The sequence below is a fragment of the Podarcis gaigeae genome (assembly GCF_964106915.1).
Source record: "Podarcis gaigeae genome assembly, chromosome: Z".
In the NCBI taxonomy this organism is placed as follows: Eukaryota; Metazoa; Chordata; class Lepidosauria; order Squamata; family Lacertidae; genus Podarcis; species Podarcis gaigeae.
Window position 1 is genome coordinate 2,632,544 of NC_139691.1, and position 27,296 is coordinate 2,659,839.

At 47.1% G+C, this 27,296-nt stretch overlaps 1 protein-coding gene and 1 long non-coding RNA gene across 14 annotated transcripts in view; one reads left to right on the top strand and one right to left on the bottom strand.

The window, feature by feature from the left end:
* DAB2IP (DAB2 interacting protein) overlaps positions 1 to 27,296 on the bottom strand; it is a 306,469-nt gene that overhangs the window by 12,612 nt on the left and 266,561 nt on the right. For 8 of the 13 annotated variants that reach the window (XM_083721659.1, XM_083721656.1, XM_083721658.1 and 5 more), the window contains 6 exons: positions 17,473 to 17,617; positions 13,986 to 14,222; positions 9,807 to 10,008; positions 7,077 to 7,255; positions 4,033 to 4,927; positions 1,928 to 2,080 (listed from right to left, as the gene is read on the bottom strand). In XM_083721659.1, coding sequence (XP_083577785.1) covers positions 1,928 to 2,080; positions 4,033 to 4,927; positions 7,077 to 7,255; positions 9,807 to 10,008; positions 13,986 to 14,222; positions 17,473 to 17,617 — 1,811 coding nt within the window. The remainder of the gene's footprint in view (positions 1 to 1,927; positions 2,081 to 4,032; positions 4,928 to 7,076; positions 7,256 to 9,806; positions 10,009 to 13,985; positions 14,223 to 17,472; positions 17,618 to 27,296) is intronic. The other 5 variants (XM_083721663.1, XM_083721657.1, XM_083721655.1 and 2 more) reach the window with 2 other exon arrangements.
* On the top strand, positions 10,015 to 12,755 carry LOC310836543. The gene is made up of 2 exons (XR_014560126.1): positions 10,015 to 12,210; positions 12,588 to 12,755. It is a non-coding gene; the product is annotated as an uncharacterized lncRNA (long non-coding RNA).

Genomic DNA, 27,296 nt, shown 5'->3' on the forward strand with positions numbered 1-27,296 from the left:
CTTCCCCAGTGGAAACAGGGCATTAAAATGGTTCCACTAAAAAAAAGAGGAGCAAATCCTAATTTTGTCCAGCACCCTGCAAACGGGCAGTTTGCTCCTGATTTTAATCCTCTCTGCCTAATTTTGTCCAGCACCCTGCAAACGGGCAGTTTGCTCCTGATTTTAATCCTCTTCTTTAATCCAGAACCCTTTTCTGTTCTCCAAGGAGAGCAGTTCCTGCCTCTCCACCCCAACAGCCCACAACTGCCCTGTACAGCTGAGATATGGAGGATTGAAACCACTGCTGCTGTTTTTTTTTCTTATTTATGACTTTAGTGCTTCTTATCTTTTTTGATAAACTGCTTTGAGGCAGTCAAGTGGTGCGTAAATTTCATGAAATAAATGAATGGATAAACAGCATGCAGGGGTTTCCACTGACTCAAAGCCTGCAACACATGCGTGTGCGCATGCCATGTGGTCGTATCAGGATTCTTTTGCTGTGGGCTTTATTTGCCGTGCTTTATTGACCCGTGCAAACGCTGCAGGAATCTCAATGAAAGAACTTTGTGGAAGCCCTCTCAGCATTCCTTTCTTACAGGGGTTCCAGAAATGAATAGCAGGGAGGGACTGGTCAGTGTAGTAGTCTCTCTCTCTCTATGTGTGTGCGTGTATGCACAAAGGAACTGAGACAGTGCACAGCCATGGCAAAGGTGCCCACGCGCATCTGTTTTACGGCGCCACCCTGGAATTCAGGAGAAGTGAAGAGCTTTAGTGGCAGTGGCTCAGCAACAGAGCATCTGCCTGGCATGAGGCGCCAGGTTCAGCTTCCGCAAGGATCTCCAGGTAAGGCTGGAAGCGACTCCCCACCTGAAACCTCTGGAGGGCCACTGCTGCTGCCTGTCAGTGTAGGTAACGCTGAGCTAGATGGACCAAGTGTCTTGCTCAGCTTCCGGCACCCTCACAAAGAAACAAATGAAGTTGTGGACGCCGCGGAGGAGAAACTTCTGCCCTCTCCCTTTTAACTGGGCGGCTTCGGGAGAGGCAGGCAGGAAACAGGTGGGAGACAGAGAAGGAGGCGAGAATTGGAAGGCACTCGCGCCAACCGGAGAGTATGGTTCCAGTGGACACAGTGGCAATGAGGGTGGCACTGGCAGCGAGGCAACAGCGGTTGCTCCCGTGCCTGCTCTCCTCCCGTCCAGATCTTACCATGTGGCACAGCCGTGGGAGGTGTGTCTGTGGGGCAGGGAACGGGGCATGGATTATGTCAATGGAGCCAGCAAGGGAATGACAACAGCACAACGGAAATGCAGGAAATGAGCAATGCCAGGCTGGGATTATAAAAATGCTCAGAGCTGCTCTTGTCAAGGCAAGACAGGCCCCTTCTTTGGGGGTGTGGGCTGGGGAAGGAGGAGGGACATAACCTGCTGCCCAGGTTCTCTCTGTAGGAAGGACCTCTCCAGATACAGCTGGGAGTCTTCCCTGCCTGAAAGCCTGGGGAGATGCTGCCAGCCAGTGTTGACAATGCTGAGCTGGCCAGACCAATGGTGTTTATTTACCTGTTTCACTTATTTATTGCTTTTATATCCTGCCTCTCTTTCTCCAAGGAGCTCAAAGTGTCTGTGCATGGCCCTTTTCACTTAATTCCCACCACCAGCCTGTGAGGCAGGTTAGGCTGAGGGGCAGGAACTGCTCTCCTTGGAGAACAGAAAAGGGAAGAGACAAACGCAATAGGTAAAGTGGTCAGGGAGTGTGGGAGTGGCAGCCTGAGGTCATCAGGAGGGCTGCAGGACCTACACCCCCAACGCCCTGCCCTACATGAAAAGCAGTAGTGGGCAAGGAGCAAGGGCCACTGCAGCCTTCGAACGGCACAGGCTGGGGAGCGGATGTGTTTACAAAGGCAACTGTCTCTCTGTCTGGAGAGGCCACTTCTGCGTCCTGCCAGCGTTACCTTTTCCCCTTGGCCGAACTCCTCTTTATTCCGGATCTTATCCCTGTGCTTGGGTTCTGGGTCACTGCTCTCCTCTTCTAAAAACTGCACGTTCATATTCAAAAGCCAAGCGGCTGTGCGGTCCAGGGCATTAGGGTTCACAGGAGAAGGGGCCTAAAATGAAACATAGAACCACAAGCGAAAAGAGGGAGTGGAGGGGGGGGGGAGAAAAAGAAAAAAGGGGAAACCGGAATGGACATGAAGCTAGAGAAAGACAGAGAGCACATGTCCCAAATACCCAACACTTGGGTCTTTGGTTTAGTAGGCAGTCTTCCTAGAGGCAAACCTTTACTAAGACTTTAGACTGGAGGGAAGCTTCACCTGCCAACCTGATATGGTTTGTTTTGAGCCTGAAATGGTTCACACTACAACCGCATTCTACGCAGGCATTCTGTTGCAAGGGTCCAGTGTACACACACAAATGCATATATACAAAACCATCCTGCCATACAAGCACCACTAGCCTTCTGGGGCCAAGTGGGCTTTGACGCTCCCCCAAGTGATGGCAGAGCGCTCAAAAGTTCTTTTCACACCAGGAAATCTCAACAGGGGAAAAAGCTCTCTCCTTTGCTTGCGTTCAGCTCATGGAATTTCTACCTGCGTATGGTTGAAATCATGTGAGTTAAATCTGCTCAAGGTGTCACCGCGCTGTGCTTTGAACATTACTTCTGGCCCAACTTCATCCCTGAATGAGAAGGCTGCCCCTCCCAAGTCTGCTCCCCATATTTGGAGGTGCTTTTTACAGAGGGACAATTTCCCCCACGACAGTGGACAGAGCTAGCAAAGTTTTATTAGGAGGGTTTTGGGGTGGGGGTGCAGCTCTCTATTGCTAGAAAGAGGTATTTTAAATGTCTCGTATCCCCCCCCCACCCCAATGTAATGCTGTTCCAGGGCATACCTGGAAGAAATCTTGCCCCTGCGCCGCCCCCCCATGACACAATGATGGGAAAAAGAAAATGACAGATGTGTCAGAAAAATAAGGTAGCAGCGGCGCTAGCAGGTTTACTGCATAGAGACCTACTGCCAGTATCCTGAACCCATCAGGAGATTTGGGTTCTCCCTCTCCCAGATTTGCCTCTGAAATTCACCCTCCACTTCTTGAGCTGAAGAATTTTGAAATCTGTATCAACAACTTATCTTCAGCTCCCTCTACCCTTATCTCCCTGCGGCTTCCCTAAGAAAACAGCCAGATCTGTTTTGTGGCTGAGTTGACCTCTAAAGGAAAAACAACCCTGGCTCACAGCTCCTGCTTGCAACCTCCCCACTCTGGGGAGTGAGAGGCACTGTGGATGCTCCCAACCCACCGGCTACAAGCGGACCTAGAGAGAGTGCATGTGACTGAGGCCTTAATAACATGGTTGAATTTGAACAAGGAGCTTCATTATTTATTGTGTTCCCAGCTAATAGATGAGGGGATGCAGATGAGCACCAGGAGGAGGAGAGATTATGGCACCAGACTCAGGTGCAGGTGGGGGGAGGGCTTGATTCAACCACTGACCCCTTTCCAGCTGTAGTTTCTGGTCAAATGGGGCTGTTTGGAACGACTCCAGCAGCTTGCAAGTCCCTGTTTGAGCAAAGGTCACAGCCTTGAGAGGAAAGGATACCAAGGGGTCATCTAGCTGGCTGGCCTAGCGTGGCAGCTCCTCTCACCCGCCCCTTCACCTGCTCTGGGCAACGCTTCCCAACACCCTCAACCAGTGTGCATGTGTTTCGGCTGGGGAGGGCACAGGGAACGACCAACCTGCTCTCAATTTCTCTCTAGCTTCGGTCGAACAACTCCAACCAGTGGCGCTTCTCTGCCGCACACGGAAGCAGCAAGATCGTGAGATGGCACTGGATTTGGTGTGGCGTGGGATGGGGTGGGGGAAGCCGGAACATTTATGGGCAAAAGCAGCAGCTGGATGGCAGAGCGAGATGAGGAACAGCCTCCCGCCCCCGCACAGACTCCCGCCCCGAACCACAGACCTGAGATGGTGCAGATTCTGGCTGGAGAAGCGAGGTCCTCAGCCAGGTGCCCTCTCTGCCACCTCTCCCCAACCTGCCCCTCCTGCCACGCCCGCACTGACCTGCTTATGCACCGTTCGCTGCTTCATCTCTGGGCTGTCTCCCTTGGAGGAGGAGGACTGCTGCCGGAGCCGTGCCCCGCTGCCCGGCCAGTCGGGCGAGGAGGAGAGCATGCCGCCGCTGGAGGGGCGTGGGTACTGCATCGTGCTCAGCAGCGAGGGCGGCGTCCGTCCCCGAGTCACTGGCGGGGGTGGTGGGGGCGGGGGCGGCTGGTCTATCCGCCTCTGGGGCCCCCCGCTGTTCTGCCGGGGCATGGTGGGCTGCCCACCCTTGTCCGAAAGCGAGAGTTGTCGGCGGGCCAGCTCCCCTGCCCGCCGGTTGAAGTCCTCAGTTGCAGCAGCAACCACAGCGGGGTTGCCAAAGCCGTGCTTGCCCACCGCTGCCAAGTCCTCGCTGTTGCTGTGGGAGCTGAGCGAGCTGTGGCACTCGGAGCCCGAGTCTGCCAGCCCACGAGGCGAGAGGGGCAGACCTGCTGCCATCTGGTACACAGGGTTCTGGAAGGAGAGGGGCGCCAGGAGCTGGGGCCGTCCGGGGGTGCCCTCTGTGCCAGGTGTCGTGGGGGTCTGGCCTGCCCGGCGCACGGTGGCCATGGCGGCCACGGCGTTCTGCTGAGTCCGCGTGCCCCAGGGACCCGGGGCCTGCCCGATGGAGGGGGGCCCATCGCCGAGTGGGTCAGCCGGCCCCGGGAGGGCGGCCACACCATCCAGAACCCGGCTGTCCTGCAAGTCCACCATGGAGAGGCTCTTGCTGCCGTTGGACATCTGGACGTCGGGCTCATTGGCCTCCGAGTAGCTGGAGCTCCGGGCGGGTGAGGGCTGGGCCCCCGCAGACCTTGTGACAAAAAACAAGTCCTTGTTTTCAGGGGTTGGAGACGGTAACCGTGTGAAATCTATCAGACTGTGGGGGAAATAAAAACGCATAAGGAGAAGAAGGAGAGGAGGAAAAGAAGGAGACAGAGAGAGAAAGAGCTGTGGTCGCTGCACGAGAGGCAGCAGCTCTTTCACAGGACAGCAAGCAAGCAAGCAAGCAAACAAAAAACACCCCAGCGCCATCAACACTCATGCGCCCACGCAGGCTGTTGGGAGGGCAGACGTCTCATGGATGTGGCACGCCAGGTAGGAAATGCTGAAAGGGCCACCGCTTGTGGCCTGGGCACCTGCCTTGCATGCAGACGATCCTGAGCTCCATCCCCAACTGGGAATAGGGCTGGGAACTGCCCCCTGCCCGAACTCTGAGGTGCTGCTGCCAACCAGTGTAGGCAGCACTGACCCTGCTGGAAGTTTCCTACGGTCCTAGGCCTCCCCCTTTGTTATGACTCCTCCCTTATTTTTCTGGTGGCTGGCAAGTCAGCCTCCGCCCCCGTTGTGCTGTTAAGGTTCTGTGCATGGGTGCAGCATCAGAGGGGAAGGGGGCTGCCAGCACCAGGTACCGCAAAGCCCAGTCAGGCCAAGGAAAAGCACTTCCAGGATTCTGCCTTCTGAGGCCACCTCCTTCCTGGGAATATATAGAGTGTGCCAGGCAGCCTCAGGAGGCAGTCTGTGGGCAAGTCCCCCTCTTGGCTTTCCTTGCTGGTTGTCAACTAGCTGGCGGGGTTACCTGGCCTGAGAGGGCTGCCCACAGCCCAGCTCAGCACTAAAGGAGAGCCAGTGGTAGCATAGCGGTTACAGCAGTGTTTCTCAACTTGGGTCCCCAGGTGTTGCTGGACTACAACTCCCATCATCATGCCTAGCTAGCAGGGCCAGTGGTCAGGGATGATGGGAGCTGTAGTCCAACCACAGCTGGAGGACTCAAAGTTGGGATGCACTGGGTTATAGTGCCAGCAGGAGATCAGGGTTTGAACTCCCCACTTGGACATGAAGCTGCCACTTGGGCCGCTCACTGTCTGTCTTAGCCTAACCTACCTCACAGGGTTGGCGTGGGGATTAAAATGAGGAGGGGGGGCATCCTTGCCACCTTGAGCTCCTTAAGAGAGAAAAATAGGCAGCGTACAGATGCAATAAGTGAGGAAATAAAATGAGACAATCTCAAAGAGGATGGAGATTCATGATTTTTATTCATAACCAATATGTTTTTGTCCAGTAAAAGGGCTTTCCTCATGGGGGAGGGCGTCATGTAAACAGCTCAGAAACAGCTGTTTTTAGAGAATCGTGGAGTTGGAATGGACTCCTAAGGCTCTCTGAGAAGGAGTCTCCTTGTTTCATTCTGCTCACTGGATGCTTCCTAATGTCATGAGCCAAAAATTTATTTTATTTTATTGGGGAGGATTACAGTATTTGTTTTACAAACCAAGTTATGTTTATCTTAATGGCATGCATATTGTTTTGTGTATACAGAGAAGAACAGCACTGGGGAGCTGGAAGGGACCTCAAGGGTCATCAAGTCCAACTGCCTGCAATGCAGGAATTACAGCTAAGAAGCTGGCCTATCTAGATGGATGCTGCCTGCCTGTGCTGGGGAGCCTGCTCTTCCCCATAGGCATCTGGGGCTGGCTCACCCTGCAGCAATTCAGGGCTCCGGAACCATTATATTAAGAAAGCCTCTTGTTCTGCAGACCGCCATGTGGGTGAACAATTGATTTTCAAAGACGGGGAAGAAAATGGGTTTTTGCAACAACTAATGCTCTTAAGCCCAGATCAAAGGTGGGGTGGTTTTACAAGGGTGGTTAAGAGCATGCTGCTTTGAGATCCAGCCTTGTGCATCGTTTAAATCATCCCCGTCCCCCCACTGATTACAGAAAGAATCTTGCTGCCTTCGCCACCCCTCTCCGATTGCTCATCTCTCTAATTAAACACATAGCTTCCACCTGAAATTTATCCATTTCGATGTTTTACATTTCAAAACGAGGAGCTGCACAAGGCGGCAGAAACCGTTAGTGGGCAAAGTGTCCATCCGCCATGGCCACCTTTTAGCCTCCCCCCTGCCCATGGCTGTCCCCCACCCCCAGGATCCCTCGGGGCTGCCTCAGCCAGCTTTTCCACAAAAGCCCTCCCCGATTCGCCTGGCAGGGCTCATCTCTGCTCCACCCCCACCCCCTGCCCGTCCTTACCCAGATAAGTCGTTCTCGATCACCATCTTCTGCAGCCCCACAGATATGCTGTTGCTAGCGTTGGGCGTCGAGGCAGCATGATCTGCTGTGACGGAGACTTGCACGCAGGACGGGTTGCTGAGGGCCGAATTGACGTCCCTCAGAATGCGTGGCAAGGGTCCAAGCTTTGTTGCTGTGCTCTGGAGGAGTGGGGAGAAACACAATCAGGGCCATCACTGAGCATGCCTATCCCAGCCACACAACAACGTCTAGGCAACACAGCGACCATATATATACGTAATAGACAATCTTTATAGAATTCCTTCAAATCACAAAAAGTTCAAAATGAAATCTTTAGTCTCAAAGTCTCTGAAAATCTTTAAATGAAGCAAGGTACCAAACTTTGTACAGTGGAAGACAAGCTGTGAAGCTTTGTGTATTGAATAATGATGTTCAACACTACACAGTGATTCCAGATATTGACTACTGTTTTGTAGAATTCTTCATCAGCGTGGTGGGTGGATATAGAATGCTTCACAAACCCATCTTATTTTGAAGGAATGTATGTAAATGAAAATATCAAATGCTGTGGAACAGTGCTCATGTAAAAATGTAGTATGCAGTGACAAAACAGTATAAAGTTTGGTACCTCGCTTCATTTACAGATTTTCAGAGACTTTGAGACTAAAGATTTCATTTTGAACTTCTTATGATTTGAAGGAGTTCTATAAAGATTGTCTATTACATATGTATATGGTCATCGTGTTGCCTAGACATTGTTGACATTCTCTTTGCAACACAGGGGTTTGTTTGGATACTTATCCTAGCCACACAACAGAGAGGCTTCCAGTTCCGTCTTCAAATATTTTGTTAACTGGAGTCCACTACCAGCTTGACACAAGGGGTTCCCCATAAGGGGCTTGAAGACTCTGAATGCCTTAAGATGGAAACCAGACATTGGGGTTGGCCCTTCCCCATCAACACATGCAGGACAGATCACCCCACTCCACTTCCCCGTTTCATGAGAATGTGATAGGAGTGCTGCTGGATTGGGTCCATGGACCATCTAGTCCAGCATCCAGTTCTCACAGTGGCTGACTGAGTGCCTAATCCTCTTTTAAAGCCACCCAGGTTGACGGCCATCACTGCCTCCTGTGGGAGGGAGTTCCACAGTCCAACTATGCCCCTCATTCACCAGGCGGAGATGCGCCAACCAAATGGGCATGGGCAGGCGAGTGTGGTTGGGGGAAAACAGCCTTAGGTGTCAAACTGAGACCTGTGCCAGGCCTAATTATGCCAGTGGGTCAGATGCCAGGCCAGTGTCATGTAGTAGTAGTAGTAGTAGTAATAATAATAATAATAATAATAATATTTATACCCCGCCCTCCCCAGCCAAGACCGAGCTCAGGGTGGCTAACACCCAATAAAAAAACAAATTGATTGAGATACAACTTAAAAAACAAGCTTAAAATACAACATCATTAAAACATTAAAATGCAGCCTCATTTCAATGGAAACTCAAATCAAAAGCTTTTGGGGGGATGAAAACATCGTCTTCACCAAGGCCAACTATCCAGACTGGTCCTACATGGACCAGAAAAAAGCCAGGGAAGTCCCCAAATAGGAGTTCCATCACAGAAGGAGAAAAGGGCAAAAAGAAAGAGGGGGAGGGAATCAAGTTGATCCCAAGCCAAAGGCCAGGCAGAACACAGGAATAGAGCCTGACTACAAAACTGGAAAGAACCAGTTAAGGAGGAACCTAATGGTTGAAACAACTCCAGTTAAGATACAAGGAGGGTTCTGCACGTACAGTAAAAAAAATGGGTTACGTGTTTCCAAGGAATGTGGTTGGATGAGAGTTGCTTCAGCAATAGGGTAAAAGAAGGAGGTTGGGAGGAGGACGAAACAGCCAAGATGATGCACCTTTTGCCTATAGAGCATGTGCACTAATGGGAAGCAGACTCCTCAGACTCTGTCCGGCGATGCGTTACTGAACGAACTAATTGGGAATTTGGTGTGAACCTCTGCACTTGAACCCCCCCCCCCCGCAGTTTCTGATAGCGAGTTCTCTCTTGCATAGGAGACAAGATGATCGCAGAGCAAAAAAATAATCTGGACTTCCCCTTAGCTTGGGAAACTGAACTGGAGGCCAGCAAATACCTGCCTTATGGGCTATATCAGCCCCAGCCGCCCACTCCCTCAGCCCCCCAATCACCTGGAAAGCACCACTTTAGGGAAGACCTGCTTTCCAGACTGTCCCGTTTGAATAGAGGGTTTTGTTTTGCCTTTTTTTTTTTTTAAAAAAGGAATAATTATTTACTTAACATTTCACAACAACAGCCAAGAATGTAGAACTTGAGCTGGCAAGATCCAACTTAAGTTAGGTGCAAATAAGGTTCACTATGGTTTTTAAGAAGCTTGCAAACTTTGGTCATAAAAAATGCACCTAATTTTGTTTGCACAACAATGTGCCTGGAGGACGGATTTGGCATGCAAATTCTGCTGTCAAAGTCAGAACTCCTTTTCATTCCTGAGTTTCATGTTTTCAGCTTGCCTGTCTTTGCTTATAAACATACCCCCAGTTTTGTATGCTGACTGAGACTTTCCTGACAAAGAAGGAATGTTCAAATGCCGACGTACGTACTGCTCACTGTTGATTTCACATGATTATACACTGCATTTTTAAATTATTGCTTTGGTGGGGTAGTTTACTGGTGGGTGGCTATACAAATTCAACAAGCCAACGGGTACCTGGTCCAGCTGAACCACAACCTCCCAGAGCAGGGAGTGTAAGGTGGAGAGTTCACGGCCCAGATCAATATACCCTTCGAAACCGGCTGTGTTGGATAGAGTCTCTGGGTTGGAAATCTCCAACAGGAACCGCTGCATGTTGGTCCACTCGTGCTCCAGGAACTGGTTCATGAAGGACATGTATTCTTCCTTGCTGCCAAACCTGTTACGAACAAAGCACATGAAGCGGTCTGGTTGGCCGCTGTGAGAACAGGGCGGTGGGAGAAGAGAAGTTTTTATGTCTGACCCAACGGCCAGGCTCCCCTGATGCTCATTAAGAATGGAACCTCCATGCCCAGAGGCTGTCTACCCATAAATACTGGTTTCTAAGGGATCAGGCAGGTTCTTGTCCTCACATCCTGCTTGGGTGCTGTGGGGCGCGGGGCTAGAGGGGCCTTTGGTCTGTCCAGCAGCCAGGCTCTCCCAGTGTTCTTACAAGACTCAGATACAACCCACATTGAGTGGGTTAGCATGCCATGATGGCAGAGTCAACTAGCCAGAGTTTGGGGGTGTTGCTAGGTACATTAGAGACTTGGAGTAAAGATGCACAGCCCAAGTGAAGATGGAGAACAGGTGTGTTTCCCGCCAGAGCTGTGCTTTTGCAGACCACCCACCCACCCACCCACCCTGCAAGGAAAATAAACAAACTTGGTGATAGCGAGGGGAGCAGGAGAAGATCATCCAGTGCCTGGTGCAAAACACACACCAACAATGCACCTGGTTGAGGTGGTAATGTCTGGAAATAAAGCTATTTCTTCTGTCGAGCCAGTGATGGTGTAGTGGTTAGAGCAGCCTTTCTCAACCTTGGGTCTCCAGCTGCTGTTGGACTATACCTCCCATCACCCCTAGTGAGCAAGACCAGTGGCCAGGGATGATGGGAGCTGTAGTCCAACAACAAAAGTTGAGAATCCCTGGATTAGAGAATGCTGTGCTATGAGCTGGAGGACCAGGGGTCTACCCCCACTCAACCCAGGAAGGTCTTGGGATCTATCTAGCTCAACTAGCAGCACTCCTCCAGCGTTTGAGACTGGGACCATTCCCAGCCCTAACTGGAGATGGTCCAGATTGAGCTTGGGTTCTCCTGCATGCAAAACAAAGCTATGATCCTTCCCCAACAGGTAGGTAGGAAGCCGCCTTATACCATGTCCAACCATTGTTCCACCTAGCTCAGTATGGCCTACACTGACTGGCAGCAGTTTCAGATGGGGATTTTTTTCCAATACTGTCCAGAAATGCTGGGGATTGAATCTGGGGTGTCCTGGGTGCAAAGGAGGCACTCTCCCATGGAGCTGGGGCCATAACAACACAAGAAGAGCCTGCTGGATCGGGCCAATGAACCATCTGTTCCAGCATCCTCTTCTCACCTGTGGCCAACCAGGTGCCTGTGGAAAACCAGCAAGTAGGACTTGAGTGCAAGAACAACTCTCCCCTTCTGTGACTTCTAGCAACCAGGATCCCAGAAGCATTGCGACCTCCAGCTGTGGCAGCAGAGCAGAGCCATCATGGCTAGCAACCCTCAACAGCCCTCTCCTCTTATATCTCTGCGCTGTTGGGCAGCAGAGAGTCTGTGGATCAGGAAGCTGATGTGGGCGGTGTGGGGAGGGGCCACCAGGAGGTGGGCTAAGAGCTGGGTTTCGGCCTGAACCCCTTTACGACTGACCCAGCCAAGCCAAATCACTGGCCTTCCAGATGATGTAATTTCACCCCCTTCCACAGACCAGGGACGCCCAAGGCCTTGACAAAGTCACCTTCGCTGAAAAGATTATTGGGCGGGCGGGCAATGCCAAATTAGAAGGCTGCGTTGGCAGGGAGGATGGCTGGCCAGCAATTTGAGCAGGTGGGTGTACGAGTGAGAGAGAGATGGTGGAGGAGGGCTGATCCTGTCAACTCATGCGACACAGATGCAAGTCTCCTCTGTTCCAGCAGACCCCATCTTAAGATGCTTTTGTCAGCAAACTCACTCACTGCTGCTACTACCCTCTCTCTGTCTCTCTCTCTCTGTCTCTCTCTCTCTCTCTGTGTGCAGAGATTCTCTTTCGTTCGCTCTCTATCTCACAGCTCAGGATAAGCAGCTCAGAGCTCCTGAGCAAAGCCAGTGGGGAGATTTCTGAAATCTTCCCCCCTTTGTTTCCACCAAACCTACAGGCTTAGTTTAGAAAACTGACAGCATGGCTGTTTCCCTCGCCAGAGCTGATCCTCCTGGTTTTAGGGGCTTTAAAAAATCATAGCGCCAAGAAGTGTATGTATGCAGCGGTTGGGGGGGGAGCCTTATGCAGAGTGTGGGGTCCAACATGTAGCCTATCCTGGCTCCATTTGTGAGCTTGTTTCTATCGCAACTGGAAAGGTAACTGCAAAAACAAACCTGGTCACCTATTTCCTCCTTAAAGGTAAAGGTAAAGGGACCCCTGACCATTAGGTCCAGTCGTGACTGACTGTGGGGTTGCACACTCATCTCGCTCTATAGGCCGAGGGAGCCGGCGTTTGTCCGCAGACAGCTTCCTCGTCATGTGGCCAGCATGACTAAGCTGCTTCTGGCGAACCAGAGCAGTGCACGGAAACGCCATTTACCTTCCCACCGGAGCAGTACCTATTGATCTACTTGCACTTTGATGTGCTTCCGAACTGCTAGGTTGGCAGGAGCAGGGACTGAACAATGGGAGCTCACCCCGTCGCTAGGATTCGAACCACGACCTTCTGATTGGCAAGCCCTAGGCTCTGTGGTTTAACCCACAGCGCCACCAGCGTCCCTATTTCCTCCTTGAATTGTGCTAAAAAATAAACACCATCCCCCGCAACCTCGCTTTAAAGCTTGGGGTGATGTGGGTGATTTGCCTTACTGCAACTGTGTTGTGATCAGCCGTGACTCCTGCATTGCAGGGGGCTGGACTAGATGAACCCCGGGGTCCCCCCCCCAACTCTATAATTCTATTCAGTCACTTAATAGCAAGTAAGAGGAATCCTTATCCTGCTTTCCCTCCCTGTTCAGTTCTGGGCCAAAGGGCTGGGTTGCAATAATAATAATAATAATATTAATAATAATAATAATAATAATGATGATAATATTTCTACCCCACCCATCAGGCTGGGTTTCCCCAGCCACTCTGGGTGGCTCCCAACAGAACATTAAAAAAAAAAAGTTGCTGGAGCATCAGATGCAACTCTCACTTTTGTACAGTGGATTACATTCCAGCCGTGCAGAAGGCAGAGGCTCCCGTGCACCAAAAACCTCCCCACCCAGGCAAACAGGAGGCATTGGCACAATTCAAGGTCTCAGGGAGAGCCTGGAGCAATGTTAATGAATGGGTGTGGACTAGGGAGAGGGTGTGTGTTCTGGAAGAGGGCCAAGGGCCAGAGAGAGAGAGAGAGGCCTGGATGGCCACATTCAGCTCTCTGGCCTGCAGTTCCCCACCCCTGAGATATGGTAAATCATAGCCCCCAGAAGACCCCCGTTTCGTACGATCTCAGATTAGCAGAGCTGGAAAGTGTCTTTCCCAAAGGCCTTTGGAGAAGCAGATGGAGAGCAGAGCTGCTGGTCTGACCCTACAAGCTGCGGGATGAGTTACTGGGTGTAGAACGCAGCTGCCTGAGAATCTTAGCTGTTTCTTTTCCTAATTCAAGTTTCTGGTCCTTATTGTTGCCAAGCGTGGAGACAGACAGCCGGGTCGTGCAGCCACAGCAGTGACCACAGGAGGAATGACTACTGGGAGTAGTGCAGAGAGAAGGAATGCCATGGTGCATCTGCAGCAGCACAACCACCAGACGTCTCCATCTGCCCCAGCTGGAACAAAACATGTCTCTCCTGTATTGTTCCCCACAGCCACAACAGGCGCTGCAGCCTGCCAATAAGCTGGACATCACCTGCAAAGACACACTCCTCCACTGTCTCCTGAGACAGACGGATGCCAACAACTGTTGCCAGTTGAAATTTAAGAAGCCAGAAGGGTGCCCAGATGAGATTCATAGCACTTGGGGCAGAGGGAGATGAATCTGCAGATTGGGCAGATTTATAGCCATTTATGTGGGCAAAATGGTGAGCCTTGGGAGCGCTCAGCCTCTGGACCTAAGGCAGCTTCCCGGTCGTTTTTAAGAGAGAGAGAGACGGAGAGAGAGAGAGAGAGGAGTTCCTGGGGAAAGGTTTACTTTGCAAAGTTGGCCAGGTTCTGCGTGACCTTGGCGATCAGGGTCAGGGTGCGGGCTGTGCGGTCATCGGGATACTCCTGGAGGAGGCTGAAGAGGGAGGGCGACATGATGGCCGGGCAGAGGAAGCGGAGGAACAGTGAGGCGCTGATCAGGCGCTCACTGATGTCTGGGCGGCCGCGGCTGCTGCACTCCTGGCGCCACGAGGCGAAGACCTCCTTCAGCTCTCTCGGGAAGACGCTGCAAAGAGAGACAAGAGGAGTAAGCTGGGTGCAAGGCCTTTTGCTTCCGCTGGGGGAAAATCTTTTTTTGGGGGGGAGAAGCACCCTCTGGTGGGCTCCAGAGGGAAGGAAAAGCCCCCCTCAGTACTCCTCTAGCACAAATCAAATCTGAGCTCCCACAAAATATTTTAAAATTTCTTCTATTCTGGTGCTTGCATCAAAAGTATTTATTATTTATTCCCTAAAATTCATATACCCACTTTGGTGTGCAGAAAATACTTCAAAGAGGTTTATAAAACAGCATGGTTATTGGTAAAAGAAAACAAAAATATTCCAAAAATTAAAACCAACCATTAACCAAAAACCAAATCAGCAATTCTATACAGTCATACCTCATGTCACATCCACTTCATGTTACGTTCTTTCAGGTTACGTCCTGCAGCGACCCGGAAGTACCGGAAAGGGTTACTTCTGGGTTGCGCTGCTCGCGCATGCGCAGATACACAAAATGACATCGTGCGCAGAAGTGGAGAATCACAACCCGTGCGACGGTTTGCGTTCTTTTCATGTTGCAAACGGGCCTCCAGAACGGATCCCGTTCACAACCAGAGGTACCACTGTATATCTTGACAGGCTTTGCCTAAACAAAAAGAGTACAGTAGTACCTCGGGTTAAGAACTTAATTTGTTCCAGAAGTCCGTTCTTAACCTGAAACTGTTCTTAACCTGAGGTACCACTTTAGCTAATGGGGCCTCCTGCTGCCGCCACACGATTTCTGTTCTCATCCTGAGGCAAAGTTCTTAACCTGAGGTACTATTTCTGGGTTAGCGGAGTCTGTAACCTAAAGCGTCTATAACCTGAAGCGTCTGTAACCCAAGGTACCACTGTACAACAAAGGTCCCTGTCTGGTGCCAATAGGTAGGCAATTCCAAAGACCAACATCTTACAAACGCAGAATGGGAATTACATGACACTTGTAACAGTGCAAGTTGGAATGGGAGGAAAGATTGGCTGCTAATCCACACTGGGAAACTATAGCTCTGGGAGGGGAATAGAGAGTCTCCTATCAACCCCTTAACCAGCTGCAGCTCCCATAATTCCTGGGGGGTGGAGCCACGACTCTTTAAAGTGGTACTGAAGTGCTTTAAAGCTATGGTGCCAAGGTGGCCTCAGACTTCAGTTCCCACCAGCGTCAGTCAGCACAGCTCTATGCTGGCCGGGGCTGATGGGAGATGTAGTCCAAAGTACCCAAAGAGCACCGGGCTGAACTTAGCCACAGACAGGGAACCTGCAGCCTCCAGATGATGCAGCAGCCCAACACTCGTCATCTCTGCCTACTGGCCACGGTGGCTGCTGGGAGCTGCAGTTCCACAGCATCTGGAGGGCTGCAGATTCTGCATCCCTGAGACAAAAACCAACAGCCATTAAAGCTGGATCTACCATACTTTTCACTCTATAGGACGCACTTTTTCCCCTCCAAAAATTATGGGGAAATGTTTGTGTGTCCTATGGAGCGAATGCAGGCTCCTTGGCTTTAATGGAGGCTACGTGTTGCTTTCGCTGAAGCCTGTAGAGCGAAAGGGGGACCTCGCGCTGCGCTCCAAAGGCTTCGGGTTCCTTTTGCTGAAGCCGGGAGAGCTATTCTAGCTTCGGGGTTAGCTGTCCCAGAAGCCTCCGCAGGGCACGGGGATGAAGGCTCCCTGTGCCCTGCGGAGGCTTCGCACGAAGCTAGACCAGCTATCCCAGCGGCTATCCCAGAAGCCAGAACAGCAAGAGGCTATCCCAGAAGCCAGATCCCTCTTGCTGTTCTGGCTTCTGGGATTCAGATTTTTTTTTTCTTGTTTCCTCCCCCCGAAACTAGGTGCACCCTATCATCTGGTGCGTCATATAGAGCAAAAAATACGGTAAATGATATTTGCTTCCTGGTAGTTCCATCCCTGCCTCTTCATAGTGCAGAGCTCTAGCTGCAGTTTCCCCTTGGGCTAATTTTTGAGGCTTTCTTTAGATTGACTTTGCAGTAGCCCAACCTTTTTCCTTTTTGGAAAAAACAAAAACAACAACAAAGCAAACAAATGCTAATTGTATGATGGAACTCAGGGTCACCCAGATGTCCCAGAGGACCAGCTTTCTCTGTTTGGAAACTGCAGGTAAGCGCATATAGCCAAGGTGTCACGAGATGCAGCAGCAAAATCTCTTGCAGGCACTGGCTGGTCCTGCTGACCGCCCTTAAGACCAGGGCTGCTGCCAACTCTTCAAATGGTCTCTGCTTCTGTGTCTTTCACAGCTACTAGCAGGGATCACCAGGTAAAGACTCATCCTTGCATAGGGGAAGGGTTAGGATTAGGACCTATTCCCCCCCACCCCCCAGCATCTCAAGTTGCTGTTAAAAGTACAATAGCGGGGCACACTTATTTTTCTGGTCAGTTGGCAACCTACTACTCTCTCCCACATCAGGTCCTTTGGGATCATCACACATTTACTGCCATCTCTGTAGTTGCCCCTTCTTCAGAGACAGAGAAATGTGATTACCTCTGAGCATGAAGAAAACACATCCCAACCCCAGTTGTAAGCACCTAGATGTCACGGTCACACAAACACACACATTATACGTCTGTGAAAACCAATACAGTCATACCTTGGGTTACAGATGCTTCAGGTTACAGACTCCGCTAACCCAGAAATAATACCTCGGGTTAAGACCTTTACCTCAGGATGAGAACAGAAATGGCGCAACGGCGGCAGCAGGAGGCCCCATTAGCTAAAGTGGTGCTTCAGGTTAAGAACAGTTTCAGGTTAAGAACGGACCTCCAAAACGAATTAAGCGCTTAACCCAAGGTACCACTGTACAGTGGACGCTGGGGTTGCGAATGTGATCCGTGCGGGATGCAAGTTTGTAACCCGCAGCATTTGCAACCTGCAGCTGTGCGTCTGTGCACGCGTGGGTTGTGATTCGGCGCTTCTGCGCATGTGCGGCCGCCGAAACCCAGAAGTATCCTGTTCTAGTACTTCCAGGTTTCGGAGGGTCCGTAACCCGAAAAAACGCAACCTGAAGTGTCTGTAACCCAAGGTATGACTGTACAAGGACAGAGTTAGTTCACAACGAAAATTAACTTGCTGATTTACCTATCTTTTGCCAGAGGGAAGGTGTGTTTTTTGTTTTTGTTTGGTCACAAAGCAGGGGCAAAGGGGATGTATTCCCCCCCCCGGCACCAGGGCTCTCACTTCTAGCACCCCAAAGCACCCCACTCCACCAGTCCCCATCCACTGACCAGTACGAGTTGATAATCTTGCAGAAGGCCAGCTCACAGCACATCTTCAGGTTGCTCTGATGCTCTGGGAGGTCTGAGGAGGAGCATTTGCTGGGATCCACCTCACAGTTTTCATCCGATTCGTACAGTGCCTTGATGAACTCGCCTGAAAGCACCAGGAGGGCAAGAAATAAACAGATAGACATAAGGAGAGCCACAAGAAACGTTAGCTTTGCAAACTTGGAATGCAGTGACCCGATTGGTGCCCTTCAAGTCAGCAGGCAGACGGGGTTTTTGCTCTGCTTTGCTACTCTCAATATAACCTTAACAGGATGGATCGAGTTCAGGGTCAAAACCAACAAAACCAATCTCCGAGGAACAAAGGTTAAGGTTCTGCACTTAGGCAGGAATAGCCAGGTGGACAAATATAGGATGGGGGATACCTTCCCCCTGTTTCTATTTTATTTGTATTAGGTATTGTAATTAGATGGTATGGAAATACTTCCAAGAAACAAACAGAAATTCACCAGGAAAAACCAAAAGCAATGTACAAAAACATATACACAGCCAATCCATGGGAGAGCACAGAAAGCCTAAACTTCAGCAACAAAGCACATAATTTGGCTTCCTCAAGTTCCTTCAGGTTACTAGTTCTTGTGGCTGGAAAGCTGCACTTGAAAGGCTGTGGGCATTGGGACTCTTGAGATGCTGCAACCAAACAAAGGTAAAGGAGCAGCAGTTTGTTTTTTAGATTCCCCGTTTCTTTTGTCGCTCATGCCCTTTCTTGATAAAAACGCAACCGGCCTACGAAAAAGCTCAGCCCAACTTCTAAGGTCCTTGGTGCAGAGATATTTGTTTAATAAAATGTATACACGGCTTGATTGTAAGGGATGGGGAAACCCTCATAGAAGTTAATAATAATAATAATAATAATAATAATAATAATAATAATTAATAAAAGCAATGCAAGTGCAAGTGCAAGGAAAGCCCCACAAAGAGCACATTGCCTCCCTTACCTACCATTTTGCATCTGCTGAGTCTGTGAAGCACACCTTTCATCAGTGATGGGATGATTGTAAACACTGCTTTGCACAGGTGTGCTCAGGCCAAGTGGTGTGGATATAACCTGGACAGGTGTGTGTGTGTGGAATCAGGTAGGAGATTCAACTGCAGCAAACCTCTGCAGAAAGGGTTATTTGCAGTTTTAGGCTCCTAATGACTTTTGGCTGTAGGCAAGTAAGGAGATTATCTTTATAACAAAAGGCTAAAAGACCAGGAGATTACTGGGGGGGGGGGGCAGAGGAGCAGAGCTTGACAACTCCTGCCCCAAACCCACCCTGTTGCCAGTCTGCAGGTCTCCTGTCTGTGGTAAAGCACACTGGTGGGTCACAAGGGCCCTGTAAACAATGCAACCCCAGTGGTCTCTCCTTGACATGCTCCTGGGCTGCATGCAGGAGCTGCCCCCCCCAAAAAAATACAAAAGCAGTTAACCCTGCTATCACCCATAACGAGTCAGAAGTAGAGCGATCTAACTACTAAAGTGCATGTGCTGGCAGTCTTGAGGCTGGACTACTGCAGTGAGTTCTTTGTGGGGCTGCCCTAGGGCCTGGTTTGGAAGCTCCAGCTGGTGAAGAAGGTGGAGACTAGACTGCTGATGTGGGCATCTGGTTCAAAACTCGTGACACCCTTGTTAAAGCATCTGCATTTGTTTCCCACCTACTACCGAGCCAGGCTCACTGATTTGCAAGTCCCTGAACAACTAAGGTCCAAGGTACCTGAGGGATGGCCTGAGCCCTTATATCCCAGCATGATCACCAAGATTACCTGCAGGGGGTGTTTGCCATTTCCTGTGTTGATGAGGCTCATTTGACAAGAAGAAACTGAGCCTTTAGTGCCATCAGTGCAGTCCTGCAGAACTCTCTGTCACTAAACATTCAGCAGGACCTTCTGCTTCAGTCTTTTAAACACCTGCTTATGCCCCCCCCCCCCCAATTCTGTCAGGCTTGTGCAGGCAACCAAGAACACATGTTTCCACAATAGTTAGCTGATATCTGATTTCTGAAGGAGCGTCTCCACCCCCATCGTTCTGCCCGGACACTGAGGTCCAGCTCCAAGGGCCTTCTGGCGGTTCCCTCACTGCAAGAAGCAAAGTTACAGGAAACAAGGCAGAGGGCCTTCTCGGTGGTGGCACCCGCCATGTGGAATGGCCTTCCATCAGATGTCAAAGAGATAAACAACTACCTGACATTTAGAAGACATCTGAAGGCAGCCCTGTTTAGGGAAGTTTGTAATGTGTGACATTTTAATGTATTTTTAATCTTTGTTGGAAGCCGCCCAGAGTGGCTGGGGAAACCCAGCGAGATGGGCAGGGTACAATTATTATTATTATTATTATTATTATTATTATTATTATTATTATTATTATTACAACTTGTTCTCATTTTCATTTTCATTAAACCGTTTGATATATTTTATGAGTAAAGGTAAAGTGACCCCTGACCGTTTGTTTAAGAAACAAAATAAATAGTCGACATGCGTTAATGTTAGGCTTTCCTCCAGCATGAACGCTCTTCCGACCGTGTCTGTTGAAAGAGGAATGTAGGATGGCAACGCAGAACACCTAGGAGTGGCTAGATAGAGCCTCCTGGCTAAGAAGAAGTCTGCCTCTTACTCTCTGGTACTGGGGCACAACAACAGCTTGCCTTTGCACCTGGTCTGGAGGTTTTCCTTTCGGGTGACTGGCTGGCTACGGCTGGATGCTGACCTGGTTGCAGGTCGGATCCAATAGCCAGAGGTCTTCTCAGGTTCTATAAGTACCACGTAAACAAAACCTCCATTTACAAGGGCAGTCTCCCTCTGGATATCAAATGTTAGGCAGCAGCAACAAGAGAGGGGGGGTCTCTTGCCTCCATCCTCTCCATGAGAGATTCCCAGCCATCAAAGTAGCAGGACTCTGGGCCACAGAAACCTTTGGTCCAATCCCCTGAAGCAAAGCGCCTCTTTCCCAGAGGAAGAAAACTACAGAAACTGGAAGGCGGATTTTGGCACACACCAATGTAAGGAATCAAAGAATTGCAGAGTTGAGAGTGAGTCCCCAAGGGCCATCTAGTCCAACCCTCGGTCGGAGCGAAACAATATAAACTTAAAGCCTTTGCAGATGACCTAGTTTTGACACTGCAGGAGCCAGAATCTAGTACGAAAAGAGTATTACAATTGATTTATGAGTTTGGTCGGGTGGCGGGATTTAAGCTAAATAAACAGAAAACAAAGGCGTTGGGAAAAAATTTGACAGATACAGAGTCAGAACGGTTTCAGAGAGAAACAGAATTATCATTGGTCAAAAAGGTAAAGTACCTAGGGGTAAATATAACAGCAAAAAATCTGAGTCTATTCAAGGATAATTATGAAAAATGCTGGTCTGAAATCAAGAGAGACTTGGACAGTTGGACAAAATTGAAGCTTTCTTTGTTAGGCCGAATTGCTGCTATCAAGATGAATGTATTGCCAAAGATGTTATTTTTGTTTCAAACATTGCAAATTGTGGACAAAACGGAGTGCTTCCGGAAGTGGCAGAGAGATATTTCCAAATTTGTCTGGCAGGGCAAAAAGCCCAGAATTAAGTTTAAGATATTAACCGATGCGAAAGAAAGAGGGGGCTTTGCCCTGCCAGACTTAAGGTTGTACTATGAAGCCGCAGCTTTCTGCTGGCTAAAAGATTGGCTACTTCTCGAAGACACTGACATGCTGGACTTGGAAGGTTTTAACAACGCTTTTGGTTGGCATGCATACTTATGGTATGACAAAGTCAAGATCAATAAGGCCTTTAAGAACCATATTGTCAGGAAAGCAGTATTTAATGTCTGGACAAAATACAAAGACTTATTGGAAAATAAAACTCCAAGGTAGCTTTCACCTCTGGAAGCTAAGGCCCGAAAAAGACCCAATATGGAAGCCGATTGGCCAAAATATTGGGAAATATTAGAAAAAGATGGAAATAATTGGAAATTGCAGAGTTTGGAGAAAATGAAGGATAAAGTGCGAGACTGGTTACATTACGCTCAGATTAAAGAAGTGTTTAAAAATGACAAAAAGTTAGGGTTCCAGGTGGAGAAATCGAAGTTGGAAACAGAGCTGTTAGAACCTAAGGCTAAGATACTTTCAAGAATGTATAACTTGCTGCTGAAATGGAATACACAAGACGAAATGGTTAAATCGGCTATGATAAAATGGGCACAGGACATTGGGCATAACATTATGTTTGAGGACTGGGAAAGGTTGTGGACCACTGGGCTGAACTTTACTGCATGTAATGCTTTGAAGGAAAATGTAATGAAAATGATATACAGATGGTACATGACCCCAGTTAAACTTGCCAAAATATACCATTTGTCTGATAATAAATGTTGGAAATGTAAAGAAAATGAAGGAACATTCTTTCACCTCTGGTGGACCTGCCCTAAAGTGAAGGTCTTCTGGGAAATGATATATAATGAGCTGAAAAAGGTATTTAAGTATACCTTTACTAAGAAACCAGAGGCCTTCCTTCTGGGTATTGTCGGCCAGAAGGTGTTAAAGAAGGATAGAACATTCTTTATGTATGCAACAACGGCAGCAAGGATACTTATCGCTAAGAACTGGAAAACTCAAGACCTACCCACACTGGAAGAATGGCAGATGCAGCTGATGGACTATATGCAACTGGCGGAGATGACTGGCAGAATTCGAGACTTGGGAGAAGAAAGGATTGAAGAAGATTGGAAGAAATCTAAGATTTATCTACAAAAATATTGTGATTTAGTGGAATGTTAATGAGGATGCTTGGTTATAAATAATTGGCCACCACTAAATTGGATTGAAAATTGATGATAAATAAGATTAAGAGAAACAAAATTTGTTGGAGAATTGTTATATTATATCGAATTGAGTGGTTATAAATTTGCAAATAAGATGAGAATTTGCTTGAAAAAAACTTATTAACGATGTAAGTGGGAGCGGGAGACGTGAGGAAGTCCAAAGAAGTTATGAAATTTTGTCAAAACAAAGTAATGTTGTTTATTATTTTTGTATTTCTTTTATAAAAAACCCTAATAAATATCTTATAAAAAAAAACCATCTAGTCCAACCCTCTGTGACTTCCGGGTGGCTGCACTACAGCGGGCGGACGGCAAATCTGACAGTTCTGTCAGATTCGATTTCACAGAGGGTCGGGGGAAGCGCTAAGGCGAAGCGCACCCCCCAAAAAACCTCAAAAGGGTCTTTGAGGTGTCGAGAAGTCCTGCAGTTCACAAACAGCATCTCTGAAGCCTCAGACTCTGCCTCCGTGCCAAAAGGTACAGGGAGTCGGGGGGGGGGGGGTCACGGTGAATGCTGGTGGGTTAAGCAACAGCACAACTCTGTGAAAGTGAAGTCTCCGAGTCAGCCTTACAGTGGTCCACTTCTCAAAAAAAATCCAAGCTGATTGCAAAGGTGAGGAAAATTAATTTCATTAATTCGGCAAGAGCAGGAGGATTAAAAGGAATTCGACTCCCGCCTATGGCTATTATATTATGCATGTGAAATCTTACAAGTAAAGAGTCTATGGGCTTCCCAGCTGGAGTTAAAGCTAGCTAATTAAAAGACTATACATAGCTTTCTTAATAACAATCTTGATATTTCTGAGCTTTTTAAATACTGAACTTGAACTAAGCCTGACCTGAACTTGAGACAGTATTTAAACTTTGACTTGAACTTGAACTAAAGACTGATTATAATTTTATAAAAATGGAAGATACGCTTTGAATCCATGATTTTAAAGACATATTTGGTTGGATTTCTTTTGAAGAGGATCTTGAGACTTTAAAGATTGATAAGATACAGACATTGTGGATTAACTGTTCTAAAAGACTCTGGATGGTCAAGATTTAAGATTAAAAGAAGAGGACTATATTATTTACATACAATGACAAGACTGCCTTGGATTTATAACTAAATTTATACCTTTAAAGACTTATCTCTGCTGGACATTGAAAACTACCATTGTAATTAAGTCCCTGGAATTTGGATCTTTACAGGCTGCTTGGAACTGCGACAAATTTGGTATTATTTTTATTTCAATCATACATACAGAAAATTAGTGTAAAAGACTTAAGTCCTTCCTTCCTTCCTTCCTTCCTTCCTTCCTTCCTTCCTTCCTTCCTCTCTCTTTTCTCTTCCTTAAAGTTATACTTTTATGATATTGTATATTCCCTGATTTAAATTAGGTTCACACTTACTTTACTGTTGTTAACATTTGTGTAAAAGCTGGGTGTTGGGAGGGGGTAAGAACAAAGGGAAAGTGTAATGAACTTTGTAACTTTCCAAGCTCAACGTAGTGACCTTGATAGGTGGTGATTAAGATTAAAATAGCTGTTTCTGCTGGGAAAATTCTTGTTTTGAAATTTGACTGCTAGAGAGAACAGACAAGTTGCGAGGAAGTTAAATCACAGCTAAGACCTTATAAATAAAAAGTTAAGTAAAGATATGGCAGCGAAGAGGCCTCTGACCCCGATACAAGGCAGAAAAGCCTCAATACAAAAGGGTAAATCTAAACTTGTGGAACTATTTGCAGAATTTAAAAAGGAAATGGGTAGTGAAATAAAGGAGGCTGTTGGTGCATTAGCCACCCAGATTGAAAGGAATACAAATAGGATGTTAGAATTAAAGATTTGAATGTGAGAACTACAAAGGTGCAAACCCTGGTAAAAGGTATGGAAGAGAAAACAAAACGAGTGAATGAAGAGGTGAAAGGCCTGAAAAAAGATCAGGAAAATTAAAGACAGACGTAGGTGGAGTATGTACAACCCAATAAATGGTTTGAGATGCTTTAGCTCAGGCACCCCTAACCTGCGGCCCTCCAGATTTTTTTTGGCCTACAACTCCCATGATCCCTAGCTAACAGGACCAGTGGTCATGGATGATGGGAATTGTAGTCCAAAACATCTGGAGGGCTGAAGGTTGGAGATGTCTGCTTCAGCTGCTATGGAGATGAAACAGAGAGAAAATGTGGTATGGCTGAGGGAAGTCCCAGAAGAAGATGAGCAGGATCTAAGAGAATATCTAGATGAAGTGATGGCTGAGTGGTTGGGAATTGATAAAGGAGTTTTGGATAGCTCAGTGGATAAGATTTACAGAGTTAGATCCAAAATAGCAAATATTAGGAAGGTACCAGGGGATTGCCTGGTCTTTTTAAATTCAGGATATTTAAGGGATAAAAATTTCCAAACCAACTACACTAATAAACTTCAAATTGATGGAACAAATATTCTTTAATATTAAAGAAATCCCGGCTGGTCTTCTTAAAAAACGCATTAGTTATAAATATATAACCGATGCTTTAAGAAGAAATGAGATACGATACAGATGGGAATTCCCAGAAGGACTATCCTTCACTTATAAGGATAAAAAATTCAGATCTAGGGATTTGGAAGATGCGGATAAGTTTTGGAGGAGATATAGCAAAGATCTTGGAGAAGTGGGATAATTAACTGAGGGAACTGTAGGAGAACAAGAACCAGAAGTATCACAAGAAAGTGTAGATAGCCAAGAAGAAGAAGAGGAGAACAAAAACGAAAAAGAAAAAGGTAAAAAAGAAAAGAATGTAATAACAGAAATAAATATGGCTGTTTTGAAGATATTAAGTTGGAATGTAAATGGATTAAATAATAAAATAATAAAACAAAAAGGAAAATAATTGAACGTTTAATATTAGATATAGTAATTTGCTTGCAGGAAACACACGTGGCTAAAAGACATAGGAGAATTTTGATAAATAAGAGGATTGGAATGGAATTTGTAACTTCAGATAAAACTAAAAAACGAGGAGTGGTTTTATATATTAGACCAAAATTAAAACCAAAATTATTATTTAAAGATGAGCAAGGAATGGTAGTAGCCGTGCAAACCATAATGCATGGTGAAAAGATTGTAATAATTGGAATTTATGCCCCTAAGGGAAAAAATATAAGGAATGTTATTGATATTAATTGAATACTTGGAAGTAAGAAATGAAAAATAGGCAACCGTGATGTTTATTCACGCTGAAAAAGCATTTGATAATGTTTCATGGGCCTTTACGCGGAAAGTCCTGGAGGAAATGAATGTTGGAGAGCTATTTAAAAGAGGAATAGAAGCTATTTATTCTGAACAGCAAGCAAGATTAATAATTAACAATACTCTTACAGAAGAATGCAAAACAATGAAAGGGATTAGACAGAGATGTCCCGTTACCATTATTGTTTATTCTAGTATTTGAAGTATTGGTGAGAAATATATGGACAGATGAGACCATAAGAGGAATAACAGTAGGTAAGAAGTCATATAAGTTGAAAGCATTTGCTGATGACTTGGTGATCATGGTGGAAGACCCTATAAATTCAATATTGAAAGTGTTAGAAGAAATACAGGAATTTGGACAAGTATCAGGTTTTAAACTGAATAAAAACCAAACCAAACTCTTAGTTAAAGATATCTCAGAGCAAGATAAAAAAGAGATACAACAGAGGACTGAAATAAATGTATATAAAAAATTGAAATATCTGGGGATATGGTTAACAGCAAAAAAAAAAAAATTATTTCAAGACAATTATGAAAAAAATATGGAAAGAAATTAAAAGGAATTTAGAGATTTGGGGAAGAATGAATGTGTCTTTATTCGGAAGGGTTTCAGTAATTAAGATGAACGTATTGCCAAAAATGATGTTTTTATTTCAATGTGTTGTTGGAATGGGAAACTAAGGATGAGGAGGTTAAATGTGTTATGATAAAATGGGCATGTGGGACTTAACATTCAAATGATTGATTGGGAAAGATTATGGAAGAATGACATGAAATTTACAGCCTGTATTTTATGTAAAGAAAATTATATGAAAATGTTATATAGATGGTACCTAACTCTGGTTAAACTGGCAAAAATGTATAAAACAAGAGATAATAAGTGTTGGAAATGTAAAGCAGTGGAGGGAACTTTTTACCATGTGGTGGCAATGTAAGGTTATAAAGAAATTTTGGGAAATGATATATAATGAATTGAAAAAAATGTTCAAAATAACCTTCGTTAAAAAACCAGAAGCCTTTTTATTAGGTATCATAGGACTGGACATACCGAAAAAATACAAGACTTTGTTTATGTATGCAACAACGGCCGCTCGGATATTATTAGCACAATGCTGGAAAGAAGAGGAAGTCCCCACTAAAGAAGACTAGCAAACTAAGTTGTTGTAAAATTAATAAAAATATTATTTAAAAAATTAAAATAGCCCAACCCTCTGTAACACAGGAATCACTGCTAAAGAACCGGCAACAGGTGGCCATCCGAACTCTGCTTAAAAACCTCCAGTGAAGGAGATTCCTCTACCTTCCAAGGGTGTCTGTTCTACCGCTGAAAAGCTCTTACTCTTTTCCCCAATGCTTAATCAGAATCTTCTTTCTTGTCTTGAATCCACTGGTCTGGATCCTACCCTCTGGAGCAGCAAAAAATAAGCTTGCTTCACCTGCCATCTGACAGCCCTTCGGGTATTTGAAGATGGCTATTGTCTCTCCTATCAGTCTTGTCTTCTCCAGGCTAAACACCCTCAACTCCCTCAACCTTTCCTCACAAGGCTTGGTTTCCAGACCCTTAATCACCCTGGCCGTCGTCCTCCACACACCTTCCAGCCTGTGAACATCCTTCTTAAACTGTGGCGCCCAGAACTGGACACAGGACGCCAGGTGTGATCTGACCATGGCAGACGAGAGTGGGGCTATTACTTTCCATAATTTGGACCCTAGACTTCTGTTGATGCAGCCTAGAATAGCATTAGCATTTTTTGCTGCTGCATCACAGTCTAGAC